Genomic DNA, 23,208 nt, shown 5'->3' with positions numbered 1-23,208 from the left:
TAACACCAACTTTAAATAGCCGTTCTTGTGTTCTGCATCTGGTAACAACGCCTCTCTCCGTCTGCAGACAGTTTACAGCGGCCCTGGCTGACCTACATGAAGCAACCAAGCTGTGCCCCAATAACCGAGAGATCCGCCGCTTGCTGGCTCGAGTTGAGGAGGAGTGTAAACAGATGCAGAGAACTCAGACCAAAGGAAGCCTTGCCGGGGCTGCAGCCGCTTCCGTCCAGGCATCAGGGGGCCATGAGTCTGACCAGGAGCAAGATGAAGGCCAGGAGGGCCCCTCAGAGCACAGCCTGGCAAGGAGTGTGGAAGGCCAAAGAGACATTCTTGAGGAAGAAGACGAAGAAGATGAAGAGGGAATTGGCTTGAAGCATGACAGGACAGGGGAAGCCTGCTGGTCCCAGAACAGTTACCCCTTCAATAGGGTCTTACCTGCTAACTCGGCAGCTGCCAGCAACTGCCAGGGACATCAGAATCTGAGGCCCAGCTCACCTCCTGACCCCACTAGGCTTCCTCCCCACAGATATCCTCGAGAACATCGGGAGGCGTTGGCCCAACAGGCCCGGATCCTGCAGCCCACCAAGCAGGCTCAAATTGTCAAGACCAATCAGCACATGAGTTCTATGCAGGCTGCAGGCGGTGCTGTCGGGGGTCGCTCTGCAGGGTCCAAATCTCAGTACGCACCTTCCAGCCCTTTACCAAGTCGACACATGTCCAGCAAGCTGAAGCCAGGCCCGGGTATCGACATCAGCCCCCTGCCTCCCCCAGTTGATGAGCCTGTGTATGGGAACCGCAAGTTGCTGGCTTCTGCATCCGCCTCCATAGGTCAGAGTTGTGAGAGTGAGAGCCTCATTTCCTCCCATGCTACCTACTCTTCCAGCAGCACCTCCAAATGTCTGGGGCAGGACCGGCTGTCCGCCCACTCTGCTTCCTCTCTGGATGGATTGGTGTGCTCTGGTCCTGGACACCAGGGGAACCACGCTGACCCAGGAAAGGAGGCAACATGTGGTACAGCGGGATCTCAGGGAGGAAGCGTCAGCAGCATGCGCGTGTCCAGTTCCACCAGCAGCCTGGCCTCCAGCAGCAGCCTGTCGGACAGCGGAAAGCTAGGTCCCGACGTCCGCTCCAAGATCTCTGACAAAACTAAGCACAACCAGCAGGCTGGCTCTGCAGCAGAGTACAAACCCAGACCTTTCATGGGTGTAACCGACAAGACGGCACGCTTTCAGCAACAGCAGCAGCAGCACCACAGCTTGCAGACTCATCCAAGCCTTCAGTCTGCCAGTCGCAGCTGGCTGAACCACTCCTCTGATGGCTTGGTGTGCCACAATGTCTCATCGGGCCTGCAGCCTGTCGACTGCGAGCTGTCCTACAGCAAAACAATGAGCACGTACCAGGAGCAACACAAACCGCCTCCACCTCAGGGCGGTATGGCAATGAGTAGCTTACAAAATGGCATGCATGCCAAGGAGTTTGCAGAGAAGTTCTGCCAAATGGCAAACTGTTACAAAGAGTCCAAGCCAGCACTGGTCATGCCTCATGCTTATGTGGACAGTAAGCCCAAGCAGCCTGGCCTAGTCCGAGATAATCCTGCCATTCACGTAGCTTCAATAAAACCAAAGCGATCATTTATAGAGTCGAATGTTTAGAGATATTTCCTTTATCTCTTTCAGTCCACAACGCACACACTGACTGGCAGAAGGTCTAACCTGAGGAGGACTTTTTTTTAAAACCAGCTCTAGAGTCCAAGCCTACTTTTAAGCCTTGTAAGAAGTATAGTTTGTGAACCGTTTGTGAATACAGACATCAAGCAGGCGGCGTGCCGAAAGCTCCAAACTTTATTCGTCACAATCTGCCGCTTATGGCTGTCAGCTTCTGTTACATGACAACATGTCTGCTGTCATTCAGCCAAGCTGGAGACATTGCACTGAAGGAAGAATTTGGACTTTTGCTGTACAATCCTGAACAAAAAGAACAGAGACGGCAGGCAAACACCGCTGGGTCATGCTTACAAAGTGCTTACACAACATAAACAGTTGCAGCATAACATTAGGAGAGAAGAGTTCTGAGTGGAAATGAGGTTAGAAATGTCCTGATCACGTCTACGGTGCTCAGAACAGAGACAGTTATTTTATGACCCCTTCACTTTTTGTGTTGTAAGTAGGGCTGGGCAATTAATGAAAAATTAATCTAAACCAACATTTGGAATCAATAATCCACGTAATCTTGCTCATGTCAATAATTTAAATGATCTCTTTAATATATTTAAAAATATTAAACTGTGTGTGCTTCCTTTCATTTCAATATCTGCTTTTCTATCACGAAAATATTTTCCACAAAAACTTTCAGTCAGCTAAGAAGGCTATAAATAAAACAATGCTAAAGTAATTGCTAATTAATTTAAGTAACATGTTCAATTAATCTTGATATTGATTTGAGGTCATATTGCCCAGCCCTAGTTGTAGGTTTGATTTTTCTTAATAAAACTGTCATTCTTTCCCAGTAATTAACTAAAACGTCTGATCTGGAAACATTTCAACCAACAGAGTTTTTAAATTTGAGTCTATGCTGCAAGAATAGATTGGAATACTTGAAATGCAGTTAACAACTGAGTCTAAATTTACAAGTATGAGCAAAAACTTTTAAAATAACAACATTGAATTTACAACACTACATAACATGCTAAAAGTGAAGGAGTCTGAGTACTAGGAAGAGTATGAGAGATGGGCATTCCTGTGTTTTTACACAGGAGGATGAGGATGTTATAGATCCTCATGTGTACATTATATAAATATATCAATTCCTTCTTTTCAGTGAAGGTCTATGTTAAGTGTATTGACAAGTTCAGACTTGTGTATTTTGAGTTTTAGGCACAATGTTGTTAAAATGGTGTTAAACATTTGTTAAATATATTTGTACATTATATAAAATCAGCATTAACACTGAATTTTCTGTATCTGCTTGTTGTTGCTGTCAAGTTTAATTTATTTACAGCGCCATTGGCTTGGTTAATTGTAAAGCAATATATTTTATATAGTTATTTTTGCACAGCTACTAAGGCATTTTATTAATCTCAATGTTGAGATTCCAGTGCATGCTACAAATGCAGTTTATATTACAGAGTAAGAAAAATAACTAATTGTTTTGGGGCACAGTCCCATCAGCTCAATTTGATGATGTACGTTAAATCCAATTGTTGCCATGTTTTCAGTATTGTGAGCTTTATTAGCTGTGATCACATACTGTAATAGAACATTACTGCCATAGCCACCATGGGAGAGAGAAATAAAGACCCACTAAAAAAAAAACCAAACTTGTTCGTCTGCATTTATTCTAAAAATACATTAAATTTAGATAACTGGAGCCGAACAGGAATGTAAGCATACAGTTGTTAAATTGCTGTCCAAAGTAATTTAGCACATCGGTTCAGTGAGACCAAATTTAGCTAAACAGCGGCCTCTGTGGCCACACTTGGTAACTGCAGTTTGAGTGCACATTGAATTCCATTGAGCTGGACAGGATGGTACAGCTTATTCAGTCAGTACAAACTATTGAAATATAATTGAAAGCAAGAGTACCACATCATACTGAATGAATCACATATCATGGATATAAAACAAGCATTTTGTCGCTGTGCTATGAACAGGTGTCAGCCAGTCATTTGTAAACATTTTACTGCATAAAACTAGTAGATTATTTGTAATCAGTTGATTTATCACAGATTATGTCTCTCTTTCTGAGATGTGACTAAGAGTGAGGTTCCAAACAACACAGTAATTACTTCAATGATCAGAGCACTTATTGTCCATGAGTAATTACCTGCATTGGCTTCTGACAATCTAAAATGAGCTGCTTGCCTACTGGCTTGACTTCCACCATGTTATTGCCATCTTAAGGGATCTGTTGGGAGTGAGGAGTGTTGTCCGTAGGGGCAGGTTTGTCATGGGGCTGGTTTTGTTCTTGCCTTGGATCCAGCTCTCCATAGCTTCTCGTTCATAGGAAAATCCATCTATGGAGCAGACACACACTGACATTTATCTGCTGAGACAAAGCATATAGAAATTATAGCTGTGACAGAAAATCCACCAACCTGCAGCAATGACTGGATCCTTCATCAGCTCTTGTGTGATTGGACACAGAAAGTGATTTGGGGCTTCAGAGCCACTTTGCTGTGCCTTTAAGGCTTCGATTTTCCTCAGGAGACGACCACAGAGGCCCAGAGACTCTTTAAAAAAGCATAAATAAAAACCCAGTTCAGTATTTTAAGTATGGATCAGTGAATCATCATAATTATTGTTTTATCATTGAAGATCGGCTCAGTTTTTCTGTTGAGAACAAGCACTGTTTAGACCTATCCACTCTAGTCTTTCAGATAAAACTAAAAGCAGGAATAAATCGATCTGCTCTCCATCAGTCTTTTTTTTTCTGCTGGAAACTAAAAACTCCAGCAGCTCGGAAGGAGGAAAATCACTGCACACAGCTGCATGTCTCCGTCTGCTGACAGCATCCTTTGAATTTGTCATCAGCTGCAAATTTCCCCGCCAGCTAAGAGGGAGGGGCGACCTTTATGCTCACACATGATTAGTTGTGTGTGTGTGTGTGTATCAGCAGTGCCACATTGCAGCAGGTCTCATTTAGACAGTGAGAACAGCTGCATTGATATTTTCTTGCCATCTTCTGAAGTAATTTGTTAGAATATAGAAAGTTTTAAAGCAACATAAACTCTTATCACACATTTTCCATCTGGTCAACTTTTTCTTGGGTGAAAATTTGATACTGAGAAGTAGACTAAAATTCTGGGCTACAGGAACAAAAAAATGACAGTTTTATCAGTTTTACTGTTAATTTTAGTGTTTATTATAATGTAATCATTAACTTATTTAGGAAAATCATATTGCTTACTCAGATAGTCTGTTCACAGATCAATAACTTCTGATTAAGGAAACACAGTAAAACCTTTTTTTCCTTCTTGAGGTAGTCTTTCTGGGATTTTGAGGTGTTTGGGATCAGCCCTCCTCTTTTCATCCCTTACCCTTTTTTTTATTTTTACTTAAAGTGCGCTATTTCTTTTCAGACTTTGCTCTTATTTAACCAAATCCATTCTTCCAGTGTGTTGTCCTTGCACCAAAATCAAATCAAATTTTATTTATAAAGCACTTTTTATACATAAGTAACTCAAAGTGCTTTACAAATAAAATGCACACAAAAACAATGTTTGCAACGCATCTCTTAACATAAGAATAAACAATATCTTGGGGATCCGTCCACACCAGGAGCTACTATGACCACAGAGTCTGCCACTACGGGGACAGCCCAGGTACGCCCAGGCAGAGGCCCACACCACAGCCATTTAGACTGTAGTCCATGTGGTCTACAGTCTGCCATCCCCATAGCAACAATCCTGCAAACCAAGCAGGCAATGGTCCCAGCATGGAGGGTCCCAACGAGAAATACACTGGAGTTAAAAATGTTAAAAGTAAAAAATTAAATAAACCTCAAAACAATAAGAACAAGTATGAAAGTTAAAGGAGCTCATAAATAAATAAGTACACAAATAAGTAAAATAAAATAAAAATAATAAAATGAAGTAGCCTAAACAAGGAAGGATAACAATTCAGTTAAAAGTTGAATTAAAAAGGAAGGTCTTGAGACTGTTTTTAAAAGCATCAACAGTCTCTGCAGCCCTGAGTTTCTCTAGCAAGTAGTTACATAGACGAGCGGCATAGTGGTAGAAAGAGGTCTCGCCATAGGTACTTTAGGAAAAACCAAAAGGCTGGTACCAGAGGACCTTAGGGTCCTCAATGTCTCATAATTTAAAAGCAGGTCAGATAAAGAAGAAGGTCCAAAACCATTAAGACATTTATAAACAACTAAAATAAGCTTAAAATGAACCCTGAAATGCACGGGGAGCCAATGCAACGGTGGTGTAATGTGTTCCCGCCCTCTGGTCCTCATCAGAACTCGTGCCGCCGAGTTCTAAATAATTGTAGTTTTGAAACACTTTTTGGAAAGACCAGAGAGCAGGGCTAATCTAATCTACTAGAAATAATAGCATGCATTAGCACCGCTTTGCTGAAGAGAGATAAATGGGCGGACTCTGGCGATGTTTTTAAGATGCTAAAATCCTGTCTTTGTGACATTTCTAATGTGTGGAATAAAATCCAGATCAGTCTAAAAGGACACCCAGATTTCACCCAGAGAGGGATTAAAATGTAATTTTGGTGAAATGATCTCTATATTGTCTTCAGGACCGATAATTAAATCTTTAGTTTTGTCCTGGTTGTGCTGTAGGAAAAGGTCATCCATGTCATAATATCCAAAATACAGTTTAAAAGGACGTTAACTGGCTCTATATTATCAGGAGAGATGGCCATGCAAAGCAGTTTGTCATCAGCATAGCTGTGAAAATCAATGCAGTGTCTCCTGATGACATCCCCAAGAGGAAACATGCACAGATTAAAAAGTACTGGGCCTAAAATTGAACCTTGGGGGACCCCACATTTTATTTTATGGATTCCTGAGGAGCATGTATCCATAGTTACAAAAAACTGTCAATCTGTGAGATAGAAGTAAATCTATTTTAAAACAGTAACTGAGACACCACAATCCCAAAGCATCAACAATCCAGCGCTGTGCTCAATAGTTAGAAAAGTTATACGAGATTCAGCCCCTTTTTACCTGCAGGCAAACCAGTGTTCATTGATTTTTCTTTATAACCACAAATTCACCTAATTTCTATTGATTTACTAAATGAATCAAGATTGTTTAAGTGTTCATTTGCAAAAATAACTGTAGGTGTAATTATGTGATGAGGACAACGAAAAGATGGTTTTCCATGCATTCATGCATATGTGTTGCTGCACAGTGGATCAATGTGCCACCACTGCAGTCAGATCAGCCTTCCTGAGGGTTTTCTACAATCCAACAGAAAGTTTGACTCTATTAATCCTGCTAACAGTTCTTGTAGAAAGTTTAAGTGGTCTTCCAGAGTATTTGGTTAGCACTGTTCCTATTAACTTCTATTTCTTAATCAAATTATAAACAAAGAAAAAAAAAACAACCTGAACACTCCTAAAGCCTTTCGTCTTATACGTCTCAATCATGTTCATTTTGTTGCTTGATAAAGACAGCATTCAGAAAGCTTTTAAAGTTCCTTTCCCTTCAAAGCTTTGTAGGGTCTAGAGCTTGGGGAGAAGTTGTTGGGGTGTCTGAACTTTAACAAGCACAAAACAAAAATGTCTTAAATATTAATTATAGACGTTTGGGGGGTTTGTTTTATTCTAAGTAACAGAAATTTAGAATAATTGCATGTTGTTTATTTTATCTCAAACGATTCCTTCTAAATGTTGTGATGTCTTGGTGCTGCGATCTGAGGATATTTTATTTATCATTTAATAAGACAAAACTCAGCTAACTGAAGAGATTTTCACAATCAGTCACTTATTGTGCATCTTCATTTTGCACTCATTTATACATCACAAATTGAAGATGGAGGGAATAAGGCAAGCGCACATCACTGTTGCCATAAAATTACCTAACCCTTGAAGAGTTGAAACATAAAAGTGTGTCTAGAAGGCGAAAGGAAAAACCTGCTGGCTGAACAACAAGTAGTTCAGATCCTGTTGGAAAAACATGACAGCACTCCATCATGATGTCCTCTCTTGATGAAACTCATTGAACCCATCAAGCTCTCTGATTCAGCTAATAAACAGCAGCACTTTAACAGAGTAATGACTCCATACATTCCTGCAGCGTCATCTGGAGTACTAAAGTGTCCACTTTACATTTAGATTGATTATTGGAAGCAGTGCTACAATGAGAGCTGTCTCCTCTGAGACACCCTGACATCAGGGAACTTTTTTTATCTCTCTTACTCAAACATTCATGAATGTGTGTGTGTATGTCTCCTGAATGTGTGAGTGAGTTTATGCTTATACAAATGCAGGCACTTAAACAAACTGCATGTATAGAAAATCATAACTGTAGGCCAGACAACACAAAAAGGACACAAAATGTCATGATATGTCCACTTCCTTTGTCCTCAGTCTGGGATAATGATGACAGCTGTCTTCAACACTAAACAAGGGGACATAAGACACAGTTTGCATCACTGAGACGTATAGAAAGTTGCTTTACTGTCCGCTGCTATCCAAATAAAGCAACCATAACTACAGCCAAAAGGGTGTTTGTACTGAGATTAAGGACGGAATTGAGATGCAGCGAGTTAATTATGTAATTATGGTTAGTGATCATAAAAAACTAAGACTAAAAGACTAAAGATAATTGTTCTTGTATTATGCTGAAACTATCATACAACAATCATTAATAATAATGTTTAAAAAAAAAGAAAGTCCTACACTATGACTTATTTAACTGCTGACAGTATGAGCCCAAGATAGTTCATATTTTGTCTTGCAAACTTATTTCAGGCCTATGATACTTTTTTTTTTTTTTTTTTTTTTTTAAAAAAAGAGTAATTTAGTCAAGGTTTTCACAAAAGCAGTAGTAATGTTATTTTAAGCATGTAATATCAGCAGGATTTGGTGCTAATTATCAAAAGTAGAATCAGTTCCCATATGTGCTTTTGTGCACTTATCTCTCAAGATATTTGAAAGTTGTGTGTTTGTATATAAAAGAACAATGTGTTCTTTAATAAATATTGTGCGATATTTGGCGCAAAGTCATTAACTAGCTTCAGTGAAGTACTAGCAGACTGACATCTTTGGACAATGGACATAAGAAAGCGGCCCAGTGATGACGTGAAGAAAGGAACATGTCAGGTGTCACACAGCAAGAATCAACCACTTCCAGCAGTTTGGATGTTTGTGATGAGGCCTAGCAAGATAGCAACCATAGCAACCACGGGTGCATGAGTCCCATCTTCTCTTCCTCTGGAGCATCGTCTGCAGCTGGATTAAACCTAATCCGACTCGTCCTTACTAAGGGTAGTAAGCCTCAATTACATGTTTAGTATGTCCGGTTATAGTCTGCTGCAGATGTTTCCCGATGTTTTACAGAGTTAAAGTTGCACAAAATGAAACAAGATCAGTTTTGTTGCGCTCTAGTCGCCTTTCTCTCTCTCTAGAAATAAAAGTATGGACTAAAATCTCAGATGATGCAGAGAAAAAAATTGTTTAACTTTCGACAGTTGTCTTAACTGAAGGAAACTAGACTCAACCACTGAGCTTATTTGTGAGTTAAGTCTGAGGTTACCATCTAAGCGGACCCCAAGGTTTATTGCTGCTGGTTTTAAATAATCAGTCAAAAACCCCAGGTAGGCATCACTGGGCCCAAAGAGCAACACTTCAGTTTTTCAGTTATTAAAATGAAGAAAATTAAATGACATCCATGCCTTACTTTCCTCTATACGATCAAGTAAATTATTATTATTGTTTGAAATGATTTCTGCTGGATCAACAAATGTTTTTTTCGTTATATTCTATAACTAATCGGCTTCGACATGGATCAAATATTGAATTATTAAACAGGAATTTGTCCTTTTATAAAGTCAAAATTCATTTGATAAATGGGGCCTGCTCACAGCGATCAACTGCCCCTCCGGTACTCTGTCCTGGTGCCGGGACTGTTTGTATATTATTTGTTGCTGCATTGTTGTGGTTTACACATTGGGGTGCTTTTTGCTAACAGTTTGCTTGGAGAAGAGACAGTCCACCCTGTGCCCTTGGATGGCACTGAAAGTGCTAATCTTATTGTCAGAGGGATTATCAGTGTTTGTGAGGTAAAGGTCACCCTGCAGGGTGCTGTCCTCACCACATGATGTAGGGTTGTATAAGCAGAGAAATGCTGCAGCTTCTTGTCTTCATATCGGATCACTATGAAAAGCAGCTTATATCATACTTTCCAATTTACTCATGTTTTCGGCTCAAAGAGTAAATCCCCACAAAAACACTGAATCCCAAAGTGCGTGTGAGTGAGTGTGTGTGTGTGTGGTGTTCACGAAGATACTCCACTGTAGGTTTCATATTCCTTCCTCACCAATTCCCAACTCGACCAGTGTTTCCTTGCTCAGCTGGTTCAGCTCTGCTCCATCGATGTTGTTGGATTTAAAGACACTGACGAGCTCCACCAGTTCCTCCTCGCGCAGCCAGGTCTGCACATCCTGCTCTGTCCAATCAGCAAGCAGCAGCCTGGAGTATCCCGGCAACTTCCTTCCTGCAAAAAAAAAAACAAAAAGAAACAACAGGATGGGAGGAAGTGCTCGGCTATTACGCCCCAATCTCCTGCAAACAAACAGTTTCCTCTCACGCTCTGCAAAAAAGGACACATTCCCTCTGCGGTGATATGGGAGTGATAATTACTTTCATGTGCACCCACCCACAAACATATACACACACCCACATATACACACACAGCTGTATTTCCATCACTTCAAAGGACATGACATTAAACCAAGTCTTCATGCTATAAATTAATGATTAAGTTTTTGAGCTTTTGCCTTTCGTCTACAGAGAGGCTTGATCCCTGAGCATGAAGAATGAGACACAGAAATACACACACGCACACACATACACATGCACACACTGCTGACCTCACATGTAGACATGTGATCCAAAGAAAAGAAACCCCAGGGTTGTGTTATTTCAGACTGTGCCAGCATGAAGCTCATCAACCTTCACGACACCATCTGAGCTAGCGGCCATCATTTATCATACAAGCTGGACAAAATTGGGCTGCTGTGTGTGTGTCGGCCTTGTTAATGATACCTCACAGCTGCTGAGTAATTCCCAACGCAGGCCATCACCCTAGTGAAGGATAACCTTGAAGACTGTGAGCGCTCCTACTTGTTGCTTTCTATCTCTGCTAAGCTTAAAAGAATTTGTTTAAATTTTTACCACATTACATTTAATCCCCTCAAACATGCCTGTGGTTGAACTGTATTCTGATCCTGCTGATTAGAGAAAAACAGACATTTCTGATTATGGAAATTAATTTTGTTTTGTGTGAGATTGTGAGACGCCACGGCTAACTGACTGGAAACTGACCATCTCGGTTTGTCACAGTAGGAGTAATTAATGAACAGGTGGTATTAATGATAACTCAGTTCATTTATGTAAAAGAAAAGCACCTCGCAGCATGCAGCATGTATTGTAAGGGGATCTAAATGTCTCTGTTTGCAGTTTTAGATTAAACACTATTCTATTTTTTTGGGTAAAACTGCCAAAAGAATTTATGCACAAACCACAGCTAAACTCAGTGGAAACATATTAAGGGCACGCAGCAGTGAGCAGAGTAACACCGCCTCCACTCAGCAGCTCTGGCGGATACAGCGGAGCATCTGGAGTCTCCCAGTCTAGAAGGCTGAGTCACGGAAACACTGAGCTAAAAGCATGAAAGCCTCAGTGCTTTACTGCAGTCGGGGTCCACTCAAATTACAGTGCTAAATGAAGTGAACAGATAAATCCTTTTTCATCAGCTACATTCTTTTAAGCTAAACAATAAGGATGATAACTATTTTTCTTAGTGTCAAAAAAAAAAAAAAAAAAAGACAAAACCAACAATAATAGATCCTGCTACTAAATTTATCTGAAATAGCTAAATCCTGATAGCATATGTTGCTCTAAGCCTCATTTATGCCCAAAAACTGTAAAAACAGGTCATGTTTTGGACTACGTGACACGTTCTTTCATTTCCATAAACAGTTTATTTTCAGTCAGCAACACACTCTCCATCCTGATGCTGCAAAATCTGACTAGCAAGCAAAATGCTTCAATCCGTAGCTGAAAATAGTTGGATGTGAACCAGTTCATAAATTTGTCTTGTCTTAGTACATCTGAAGCTGTTACCAGATGCTGATACTAAACTGCTTTTATCATGCAAGTCAAATGGATCAGTTTTGTTTACTGTTACTATAGTGAAAACTAAGCAATGGAGAAGTAGTGTTCAGTTTTTCAGTTTTCAAGTCTTTCCACAGTTTTCAGTTGGATTTATGTCTGAACTTTAACTGGGTTATTCTAAAGCATTTGATTGCAGGCTGTATTTTTTTGTCCTGCTGGAAGGTGCACCTCTGCCCTAGTCTTAAGTCTTTTGCAGCCTCTTAACAGGTTTTTTTTCCAGGATTGCCCTGTATTTACAGTAGCTCCATCCATTTTCCTATCACATCTAACCAGCTTCCCTCTCCCTGCTGATGAAAAGCATGTTGCCACCACCATGTTGCACAGCGGGGACGTTGTGTTCAGGGTGATGGACAGTGTTAAGTTAGTATTTTGCATTTAGGCTAATAAGATCAAGTTTGGCTTCATCTGACCAGAGCTGCTTGTTCCACACGTTTGCTGTATCTCCTACACTGCAAATAGGATCTCTTATGGCTTTCTTTTAACAATAGCTTTCTTTCTGTCAATCTTCTATAAAGGCCAGATTTGTGGAGTATACGACATATAGTAGACCTGTGAGCAGACTCTCTCACCTGAGCTGTGGATCTCTGCAGCTTCTCCACAGCTTTGTTCAGGTGGACGGCCATGTCTTGTTAGGTTTGTAGTTGTGCCTTAATTTTTCTATTTTCAGACAATAAACTGAACAGTTCTCTAGTTCTCTGTGAGATGCTTAGGATCTTTTATTTTTATAACCTAACATTCCTTCTCCATAAATTTGTCCCTGACCTGTCTGGTGTGTTTCTTGGTCTCCATGATGCCGTTTATTCACTGATGCTCTCTAATATCTACAATGTTGGACAAGGATAAAAATCTATTGTGCATTGCAGATTTAGGCAAAAGCAACAGTTTGATCTGACATTAGGAAACAGAAACGGTGGAGAATACCCTCATCTTTTGGCGAAACTGTTTACCTGTTCATCATCTTTATAATGAAGGCTGTAATTACACATTTGCTTATTTAATAGGTTTCAAAGTTTTAAAGGTATTTGCTATTAAATAAATGCTTCAATACATATTAAATCAAGTTGACCTTTGCATGTGAATGCATTCAAATTTTAAAACATCTAATCCTTGTGAAGTGGCCTCTTTTTATATCCACTTCACCATCTCTGCCATCATTTTTGCTTTACTCCCATGATTATAACACTTATCACTTTTTCTAAGTTAGCCAGTATGTACACATGGGTTGAGGTGAGATTTGACATAGAACAATTTTGGATTCAGTCTTTGCTGACACGAAGAGAGAAAAATTAAATAAGACTTATTCTTTAAAGCTAGTCAGTTACCGTTTCATCTTATTCACAGTTTTTGATTCCCGTTCTTGACGGCTTATTTGGGTCACAACACAATATCAAAAGGATAATCACAAAAGAGCCTCCCATCATAAGTAAAAAGACACAGTGAATTACAACAACGAGAACCGTTTTTGTGGATTCAGACATGAAATTTTCTAATTACAAGGTATATTAAATGGGTTAAAGCCCAGATCTTACTGAATAACTAAGGGCACAACAGAGTGATGCATTTATTTACCTTGACATGTTGTCTGCTGTGATTCAGCAGCTGCAAAAAAAAACAAAAAAAAAAAAAAAAGGGATAAAGTTTAATATGTGAAAAAAGTGAAAGAAACTAGATTTAAGGGAAGACATAAAAAACAGAGGTACGGGATTAAAGAAAAAGATATTAATAAAGAAGGACATCAACCAGACTAATAGCAGATCAAGGGGCTGCACTGATGAGGCTTCATGCCTCCAGATGCATATCAAATCCACCTTTCCATTCATTTTTCTTTTTTCATGTTGGGTTGGAAGTTCTTTTGTTTTTAATGGCATTTACTTCCATAACGATAGCTCTCTGAGACGGCATGGTAGTCTGCCCAGCTGCACCAGTAAGCATCAATCATAATTCCTCCTGTAGACATTAATACGAGTGTAATAGGAGCTTTCCTGGCTACACATCTCCCAAAACACTCTTTTGGGAGGGTTTGGAACTGCAAATGGCTACTGGGTTTTGCATCAACATTTTTTTTTCTTAAGGAGTGGAGTGATTGAACATTTCAAGGTTCCAACTTAAACAGTTCTCTGCTCTGTATTTACCAGTTTGGCCATCCTCATCTCCCATTCTCCACACGTTTACTGATCGGTCCATTGAGCCAGTGGCAATCAGGCCAAAGCTGGGAGACACTGCAACGGCAGTCACATATCTGCAGGGAGGAGAAAAAGGAGCAGGGATGTGAAGGGTGCGAATGGCACACTGAAACTGGCACACGAAAAGATCAGCCTTAAAAGAAGTGTCTTAGATCATCTTGAATCCTTTCATGTACTTCAAAGCGCTCTGCTGGTTTTTACCTGTGGTGCCACATCAATGACTGAGCAGAAAGCTGAATATATTGTTGCATCACTGCACCCAGCGCTTCTGGGGAAAACTAATCAAGCAAAAATCTCACGTTTTCATCTGAAACACTGGGGCTTCTATTCCACTGTTTGTCTGATATCTGCAGAGATTGCATCGCAGCAGGAGGTTTGGTAATTTACCTGTCATGTTGTGTCAAAGTGTGAAGCAGGGTTCCCAGGTTCTGTAAACAAAGTACAAACAAACAATGGCAAAACAGGAATATATGAGATCTGTGAGGATGTGAATTATTGCTAATATTGTTTGAACCTTACTTACCGCATTATATATTATTACACTTTTATCCACTGAGCTGTTGAATAATTAGAATAAATAAAGTCAAATTCATTTTCAGAGTCATGTGCATGGATTTACATTAAGGAATTTGTTAGAAATAATGATGAATTCTTCTAAAGAAAAAAAAAATAACCAAAGCAAATTAATCTTCAGTATGTTTGATTTCCAACCAGGATCAACAGAAGGAGCCTACTGGAGCTATCTAATGAAAATGTGGTTCTCCTGTGGCTGTCAGAGAACAGCTGGATCAGTGCTCAGCAGTGGCATCTGCCGTTTACAGCTAAAACAACAATAGCATTAAACACAGCCTAATTTAAACTTAATTTGCTCCAAATGAGCAAAGAATTTGACAGAAATTGACAAAGAAAATGAAAAAATAAAAAGCTAACGGAAGTGAAAACATCATTATTCAATATTCAGTTGCCAAAGCTGGAGTTTTTGTTAGTGTTGCTCACATACGTGAAGATCATGTGATTAGTGTGGACGTGATGAGCTCCTTACCCAGAAATGACCAGCTCTCCACCAGAAGAGAAAGCGCAGGCCAGAACCGGAGCAGACTGGCCGGTGAGGGTGTGAAGCAGCTTCATGGTGCAGGCTGAGAACACAAACACATCACAGAAAAACAAGGTTCAGGTTTTACTGGATGTGCTACAGACAACATGCTGCTCAGCATAAATACTAAACTTCATTCCCCTTCTGAACAACTTTCAGTTGATCTAGTAACTCTTTCCTCTTGCAGCTTTGCCACCTGCTGACAGCTGCCTAGAGACAAAAGATGGTGCTTTTTTTTGTTTAAAGAAAAAAAAAGCTTACTGGCTTTTCAGTAGCAAAGAGGAAGAGAGTATCAAAAATGATAATCTGCAAACTAAGTGATCAATAAGGCTGTCTGACGAGGCTTATCCCTGAGATGCAGTAAATCATAAATATTTAGTACTATAATTTTTGAATACTTAATTAAGGTCAAATAAACGTAAATTCACAGCTACCAACAGGCATAAGAAAGAAACTTTACAGTCTTGTGATGTAAATTTGGGGGAATAGAAAAAACAGAAAGGAACAAATGCAGACATTATTTTACTAATGTTACTGCAAAACAGTGAGAATAGTATAAAAAAATTACTCACACTTACATTTTCTTTTATTCACTGCAGACAGTATGAGAATAAAGCACACAAAGCAAAGCAGTTTCTGGATTATAAATCACTCCACGTTCTTTACTGCTCACTTATTCTGCCATACTTTACTTACCGTGCTGAGGTCTGGGGCAACACATTCTCAGCTTCACTCAACTCGCTGGTCATTTTACAAAAAAAGAGCAATACAAATAATTCATAATGTTAAATATCTGGAACACACCAACACATTATTTCTAAAGTCAAAATTATCAAAGATATGGCAGAGCTTCAAATGGCACAATGTACAAAGCAAAGAATAATTTGCTACTAGCTGGTTAAATATTCAAACACTTTTCTGTGAAATAGAAGGGGGTTACAATCTGAGAGGAAAATCTAACTTAAAAGCTCACAGGGTGTGAACAACAATGAGGGGACTTTGTGTTTCGGTACGCGAGGTAAAATTATGGAATGTGATATCCACCAGGTACAGGGTTGCAGAGGCGATTTAACATCCAGGGTTACTAAGTGCACCTTGTTTTTTTGTTGTTTCTATTTTTTCTTTTGTTTACTGTAATAACATTTGTAAATACGGAATAAATATACATCACATTATATAATACACTGCTCAAAAAAACATAAAGGGAACACTAAAATAACACATCCTAGATCTGAATGAATGAAATGTTCTTATTAAACACTTTGTTCTTTATATAGTGCTGACAACAAAAATCACAAAAATTATCAATGGAAATCAAATTTATTAACCCATGAGGCCTGGATTTGGAGTCACACTCAAAATTAAAGTGGAAAAACACACAACAGGCTGATCCAACTTTGATGTAATGTCATTAAAACAAGTCAAAATGAGGCTCAGTAGTGTGTGTGGCCTCCATGTACCTGTATGACCTCCCTACAATGCCTGATCATGCTCTTGAGGTGGCAGATGGTCTCCTGAGGGATCTCTTCCCAGACCTGGACTAAAGCATCCGCCAACTCCTGGACAGTCTGTGGTGCGACGTGGCATTGGTGGATGGAGCGAGACATGATGTCCCAGATGTGCTCAATTGGATTCAGGTCTGGGGAACGGGCGGGCCAGTTAATAGCACCAATGCCTTCGTCTTGCAGGAGCTTCTGACACACTCCAGCCACATGAGGTCTAGCATTGTCTTGCATTAGGAGGAACCCAGGGCCAACTGCATCAGCATATGGTCTCACAAGGGGTCTGGGGCTCTCATCCCGGCAGTCAGGCTACCTCTGGCGAGCACATGGAGGACTGTGAGGCCCCCCAAAGAAATGTTACCCCACACCATTACTGACCCACTGCCAAACTGGTCCTGCTGGAGGATGCTGCAGGCAGCAGAACTTTCTCCACAGCGTCTCCAGACTCTGTCACGTCTGTTACATGTGCTCATTGTGAACCTGCTTTTATCTGTGAAGAGCACAGAGCGCCAGAGGCGAATTTGCCAATCTTGGTGTTGTCTGGCAAATGCCAAACATCCTGCACGGTGTTGTGGTTACAGCCCAACCCCCACCTGTGGACGTCGGGCCCTCACACCACCCACATGGAGTCTGTTTCTGACTGTTTGAGCAGACACACGCACATTTGTGGCCTGCTGAAGGTCATTTTGCAGGGCTCTGGCAATTCTCCTCCTGTTCCTCCTTGCACAAAGGTGGAGGTAGCTGTCCTGCTGCTGGGTTGTTGCCCTCCTATGGCCTCCTCCATGTCTCCTGATGTACTGGCCTGTCTCCTGGTAGCGCCTCCATGCTCTGGACATTGCGCTGACAGACACAGCAAACCTTCTGGCCACAGCTCGCATTGATGTGCCATCCTGGATGAGCTGCACTACCTGAGTCTCTTGTGTGGTTTGTAGACTCCGTCTCATGCTACCACTAGAGTGAAAGCACCACCAGTATTCAAAAGTGACCAAAACATCAGCCAGAAAGCAGGAACTGAGAAGTGGTCTGTGGTCTCCACCTGCAGAACCACTCCTCTATTGGGGGTATCTTGCTAATTGCCTGTAATTTCCACCTGTTGTCTATTCCATTTGCACAACAGCATGTGAAATTGATTGTCAATCAGTGTTGCTTCCTAAGTGGACAGTTTGATTTCACAGAAGTGTGATTGACTTGGAGTTACATTGTGTTAAGTGTTCCCTTTATTTTTTTAGCAATATATATATATATATATATATATATATATATATATATATATATATACACACTTTATAAATATACTGAATCATATTTAGTTGTACAAAAGCTTATTAACGCTATATGATTAACTAATGGTGAAGGGGTGGGGCTTAATAGGTTTTTACTTTGTTGTTTGCCGTTAGGTTTTTTTTTGGACACACACTCAAAATATTTTTTTTGTTTTTTCAAATCAAAGACATTTTGTTTGTTTCGGTAACCTGATTTGCTAGTATGTGGTCATTCTTTTTATTCATGTCAAAAGAATAGATAAGGTCATTTCAACGAGGTGATGTCAACAGTTCTTTGTAATGATGATTTAGAACAAAACCAGTACCCATGAAAGTCTTTTCGGAGCAAAAATAAGCAGAGGATCTCCAGTTTCAACAAATGTGTGGGAGAAAAAATAAAATATAGCTCCTTAAAGAAACATTAAAAGGAATTTGAATACATCTCCCTATCCAGCATGTAATATCCCTAAGCAATTGAAGGCATCTCAGTGCATAAAAGGCAGATGTCGCTGATCCCTCAGACAGCACTGCATGGAGAACTGCTATTAATTAATATCTAATATAACCACGTAGATGAGGGATTGCTGTGGAAAAACTGTGTCAAACACTAAACAGTTACTATTACTTTGTCCAGAGGCAGCTTCAACTTCTCTGACATAATCCACACATTTGAAATTCCTACTCATAAAGATCAGATATTTCTTTAGAAGAAATGGAGGCTGTGTGCACAATACCAAAGAAGAAAGGGACAAAAGCCAGCCTCTGTGAGGGTATGCGGTTTTATCAGCGCTCTTGGCAAAGCTCATTTACACATATGTGATGGCAGCATTAATGCAGACAAGATCACTGAGATTTTAGAGCAACATCTGCCTTCAACACCAAATCTTTTCTAGTAAAGTCCAAGCATCGTGCATGAAGACAATACAAACCCACATTGTGTACATTTCAAAGGCTTATTAGAGGAAAAGGAGACTGTCTGCAGTCCTGACTTGTCCTTAATAGAGGAGGATTTTGAAAGGAAACATTTTACAACTCCATACTGTTGCACACTTTAAGACATATTTGCAGATAGAACCAGACAAAAAAATAACACCTAAAATGCTTCTTCATCTTCGATGCCACAATATGTAAATACTGTAACAAGGAACATTATAAAGCAGTAAAAGCTTTACCCGCCAAACATGGCTTCCAGATGTGCTGGAAGCCCAAAGTGCAAACCTGATTGTCTATCAACAGATAAAATTAAGTTGACTAGACAAAATATTAGATATTTTGGGATCATACAGCCTAAAAGAGCCAATGGAGCTTATTTTTCTAACTTTATGGTTGTAACACATTTTAATCTAGTGATGAAATTAGTTCAATTTTGCTATTAAAATGGGTTGGAAAGTCAGTCATTGCACATTTATCTTATGAGCAACAACTAATAGTTCTGTATCAGTTTTATACTTTCAGCCTCTCTTTAATTAAACTTCCCTCTTCTCTGACTGGGTACTTTGTAATTTCTAAGCAGATTCATATCACCACTAGTGAGGAGTACGAAGAAAAGTGACCATTAACACGACTAAACCTGGCAGAATTTAACGGACCGACTCTGACCCCAAGACCCAGTCAGACCAAGAATAAAAGCATTTAAATATAGGATTTTATACAAAGTAACAATAAACCAAAAAAATGCCCACTCTCATCAAGACAAGACAAACCCACAGTCCATGAAGACTCAGTCTCATCTGACCAGCAGCATTGTAAAGAAACTAAATGAGGACACACATTGTCAGTGTCTCTCTGCAAGCTGCTCTGCAAAAAGTAAAACAAAACAACACAATGGATTCTGGTCATGTGGGACATATCAAATCATTACAAGAAGTGGCTGTTACCATGACAACACATTAGGAAGTAACACTTTGGTATCCACACTCAAAATGAGCAGTCTGTAACCTGGTTATGCGACCAGTAAATATACACAAATGAACTTGTTCTATTGGTGTGGCACAAGATATGTGTTGTCGACATGGCAGTGCTGCAAAGTCCGCTTGTTGGGCTTGTTTTTTTTGTGAAGCCGCTTGTAAATATCGTCAGTTTTGACTGTGTTTTCTTAAGCATAGTTGCTTACTTGGGCTTCCTCTGCTTCCTTTGTGAAACCCTGCCGTTTCTCTCACAGCAGTCCATAAAGCAATAACCCCTGGATGTGGAACGGAAAAAGTAGTTCCAAACCTACTGTCCACTGCTCCGTTTCCTTGGTTACCGCTGGCATTCGAACCGGCATACTCCTAACCAGACTGTAATTGCATAAATTAAACTTTTGAGCAAGTGTTATATTACTTTTTATTTAGTTTTCAAATGATCTGCTGGCCTGACTTAAAAAATTGTGTTGAAAATTTACTTTGGGTTTGAGTTTTTTAATATTTTGTACACTAATTACATTATAAGGATATTAATGGGAGAATTTTAAAAGAATGATCTTACAAAAGTAACTAAAAAGTTACTTTTAACAATAACATTACTTTTTAGTGTAAGTAATCAACAAAGTAACTAAGCTACTTTTTGAATGCAGTAACTAGTAACTACTTTTTTCAGTAACTAGCACAACACTGCTGGTACTACTTTTTTGCAAAAAGTCTCAAAGTGATCTATTATATATATAAAGTGATGATGGAGTCATTCTGCACGTTATTTAAACCACATAAAATTCTTCTATGCAGCAGATAGATCAAAGTTTCAGCAGAGCTTCTCTTTATGTCATGAGCAGTCAACCGAGGGAGCATTTGTTTGAGGAAGTGGACAGAGCGGAAGAGTCGGCCTACCTGCTCCTTCACACTGGGAAACAATCCATATTTTCAGCTGGCTGTCCTGTCCACAGGAGGCCAATCGAAACTCCACACAGCATCCCTCTGCAGAACAAAAGAAGCCACATCTCCTCTTTCTCTGAATTCATGCTTGATCAAATCCAAAAAACACAAGACAAATACATTCTGACGGCCTGCTTGTGACGTGTAACAACACTTTGCAGGCACATCCTGATCTTGTTAGATAAATTGATCCATTACAGGTGAAACATTCTTTTTTTTATTTTAAGCAAATTTAGTTTATATTTTGGTAACATGGACAGCATAGCAAGCTGAGATCTGGAAGAGCTGAAAACGCTCCATGACAGTCAAATCAAAGTCAAGTCAAAATCACTATTTGACTAAAACGCTGCACAAACACTTTACTGTAAAACCTTTCATACATCTTCACCTGAATATTGACATTATCATCTGAATGCTTCTGGATTTTGGAAATAAACTCCATGGAATGATGAAGTTCACACAGTCTATTTAGCGGATCTGGCTGGAGGAAAAGGGTGCAGATTTCACAAAGAGAAACCTACAGAAAGCATACTGATAACTGTGCTTGTATAGAAGCCAATGACAGGGAACAATTCTTGAGCAGAGGAAAAAATAGATTCACTTAAATACCAAACAAATGTGGAAATAAACATTATACTGTCTGTAGAACAATGAAAAAAAAGGATCAAGCAAAGTGATCCTGAACAAACTTCAAAATCTGTAAAGAACTACCTCAAAAGGTGCAAGCATAAACTTTTTTTTTTCATGGCCCTCTCAGTGCCCTGACCAAAACATCAATGACCCTTTAAACAACTTACCAATTTTAAAATGAGGTGCAAAGCTGCAACAGGTGACCCCGAGGTCGTGGGCATCCTTCTCAGCATGTAGGAGACTGATGTCCAGGTCCCAGAGTTTGAGGTCTCCTTGACTGCAGCCGGTCACAAACATCTGTCCACATGGAGAGAAAGAACAAGCCACAACGCTGGCCTCACTTACTGCACTGCATCTATGGGAAAATGAAAAGACAAATTTTGTATAAACTTTACAAAATGCTTATTTTTAGTTTTAGCTTTTTAATGTCTTTTAGTTCTTTTAATTAGTCACTCTGCTGCTTTCATTGTCTTCATTAGTCCCAGGTTGCAGTCTCTATTGACAAAGCAAGAGCCTGCATTAAAGTTGTCATGAAATTACTCCTCTTGAGAGAAAAGAATGGTTTTCACTTGTCTGAAATGTGCCCATGATGAAAACATCTGACAACTGTGCAATGACTCCATCTGCTGATGAAGGCTGTAAGATGATGCATAAAGCAACAAGTGCAAGCACTTCTTGATGCATCCCTCAAAACGGCAGTTTCCACAAAGCCTTCAGTCTCAGCTTCTAAAACAGCTTTCTCAGTCTGCTTTAATCAGACAGCAACCCGCAATACACTTCATCAGCTTGATGAGTCGCCAGTTATATTTCAAGAAAAGAATCCAAAATATTAGCTGGTTTTGGCGCCTAAAGTTTATTTTTTTCACATAATCGTAACCTCATTGGATAAAAGCTAGAAAGTTGATATTATTGTTGCTTCACATACATATAAAATAACCGCAAAATGTAAGATACAGCTGTCATATAATTTCTATAAAAACAGCTTGCAATATTCCTTTAAAGCTGATTGGATAAAAGAAGATAAAGCGGATGTTAATTATGGATAATAAGCAGAAGATTTGGACCACACCTGTTTAGTGTCTTGGTGCGGAAGTCCCAGAGGGCCACGGTGCCATCACAGGCACCTGCCAACACGAGGGAGGAGTCTGGCTCCATCGCGCAGACTCGGAGCGGACTGCGGCGCGGGTGCTCGAGCGTGGCTGTCAGCTCACCTGTCTCCGAGCGCCACACCATGGTGGAGCCATCCGTGGAGCAGCTGAGCAGGAAGCTGCCACAAGAGCTGAAGCAGCAGCTGTGAACCCCGTAGCCATGACCCGTCAGAGGAGAAAAGGGAAGCTCCGAGAAGTCGGTTGCGTTATAAACACGAAGACTTTTATCACCTGAACCGGTGACCAGCAGAGCTGGAGAGAAGGCGCAGCAGCTGACCTCGTCTGTGTGATGCCGAAGAGTGCGAATTAGAGACACCATCTTGGGACAGATGTGTTGGCTCGGCTGAGGGAACTGGTTCGCTCACAAGGTGGCGCAAAATACTAAAATATTACAAACAGAGAGCAGCTGACCAACACCTGACGAGCTTGTCCTGCCTGCTGCTCACTAACGCTCAGCTGAGAGTAGAAACAAAGATGGTAAAATGTTGCTCCTCTTGTGTCAGGAAGGGTTTCTCCAACACAGCAATGAATCAGTTCATCACGCGCAGCTGTTATCAGTCACGTGACGCAGAAGTTGCCTTAGTGTTCATGGTCATGTTTATAGAATAGCTTTTATAGCCTGGGGTTAGAGTTTATCGGTTTAATCTGGTCGAGTTAAAGCTATACTTAACCCTGAGATGGTG

The 23,208-nt window shown here is 40.2% G+C and overlaps 2 protein-coding genes across 8 annotated transcripts in view; one reads left to right on the top strand and one right to left on the bottom strand.

The window, feature by feature from the left end:
* Positions 1-3,308, top strand: part of tanc1b (tetratricopeptide repeat, ankyrin repeat and coiled-coil containing 1b) — a 99,204-nt gene extending 95,896 nt beyond the window's left edge. For all 4 annotated transcript variants that reach the window (XM_042001322.1, XM_042001324.1, XM_042001323.1 and 1 more), the window contains one exon: positions 68-3,308. In XM_042001322.1, the coding sequence (XP_041857256.1) occupies positions 68-1,652 (1,585 nt within the window). In that variant the 3' untranslated portion in view covers positions 1,653-3,308. The remainder of the gene's footprint in view (positions 1-67) is intronic.
* Positions 3,309-3,316: 8 nt separating this feature from the next.
* Positions 3,317-23,121, bottom strand: LOC121650056 (WD repeat, SAM and U-box domain-containing protein 1-like). Of its 4 annotated transcripts, none has more exons than XM_042001336.1 (13): positions 22,447-23,121; positions 21,545-21,732; positions 20,703-20,789; positions 15,084-15,177; positions 14,565-14,598; positions 14,429-14,469; positions 13,991-14,097; positions 13,731-13,805; positions 13,428-13,457; positions 10,000-10,176; positions 4,094-4,228; positions 3,823-4,012; positions 3,317-3,565 (listed from the first exon to the last, which is right to left on the bottom strand). In XM_042001336.1, exons 1-12 carry the CDS (start codon positions 22,842-22,844, stop codon positions 3,861-3,863), a joined length of 1,518 nt encoding a protein of 505 aa, XP_041857270.1. In that variant the 5' UTR covers positions 22,845-23,121; the 3' UTR covers positions 3,317-3,565; positions 3,823-3,860. The 4 variants fall into 4 exon arrangements, with proteins under 4 accessions (XP_041857270.1, XP_041857272.1, XP_041857269.1 ...); XM_042001338.1 differs by having other exon boundaries at positions 3,317-4,012; positions 21,545-21,674; positions 22,589-22,668; positions 22,757-23,120; XM_042001335.1 differs by having other exon boundaries at positions 3,317-4,012.
* Positions 23,122-23,208: the final 87 nt, after the last annotated feature.

Source organism: Melanotaenia boesemani, chromosome 12 (genome assembly GCF_017639745.1).
Source record: "Melanotaenia boesemani isolate fMelBoe1 chromosome 12, fMelBoe1.pri, whole genome shotgun sequence".
Classification (NCBI taxonomy): Eukaryota; Metazoa; Chordata; class Actinopteri; order Atheriniformes; family Melanotaeniidae; genus Melanotaenia; species Melanotaenia boesemani.
The sequence above is the reverse complement of the archived record's forward strand: the minus strand, read 5'-3'. Positions and strand labels throughout refer to the sequence as shown.

Bases quoted from the DNA above. Each gene is read 5' to 3' on its own strand.
- LOC121650056 (XM_042001335.1), bottom strand. From the start codon at position 22,844: ATGGTGTCTCTAATTCGCACTCTTCGGCATCACACAGACGAGGTCAGC. The intron at 14,599-15,083 runs GTAAGGAGCTCA...ATTATTCAACAG, and splicing joins GGAGAGCTGGTCATTTCTGG to CTCAGTGGATAAAAGTGTAA. The intron at 10,177-13,427 runs GTAAATAAATGC...TTTTTTTTGCAG, and splicing joins ACAGCAGACAACATGTCAAG to GAAGGAAGTTGCCGGGATAC.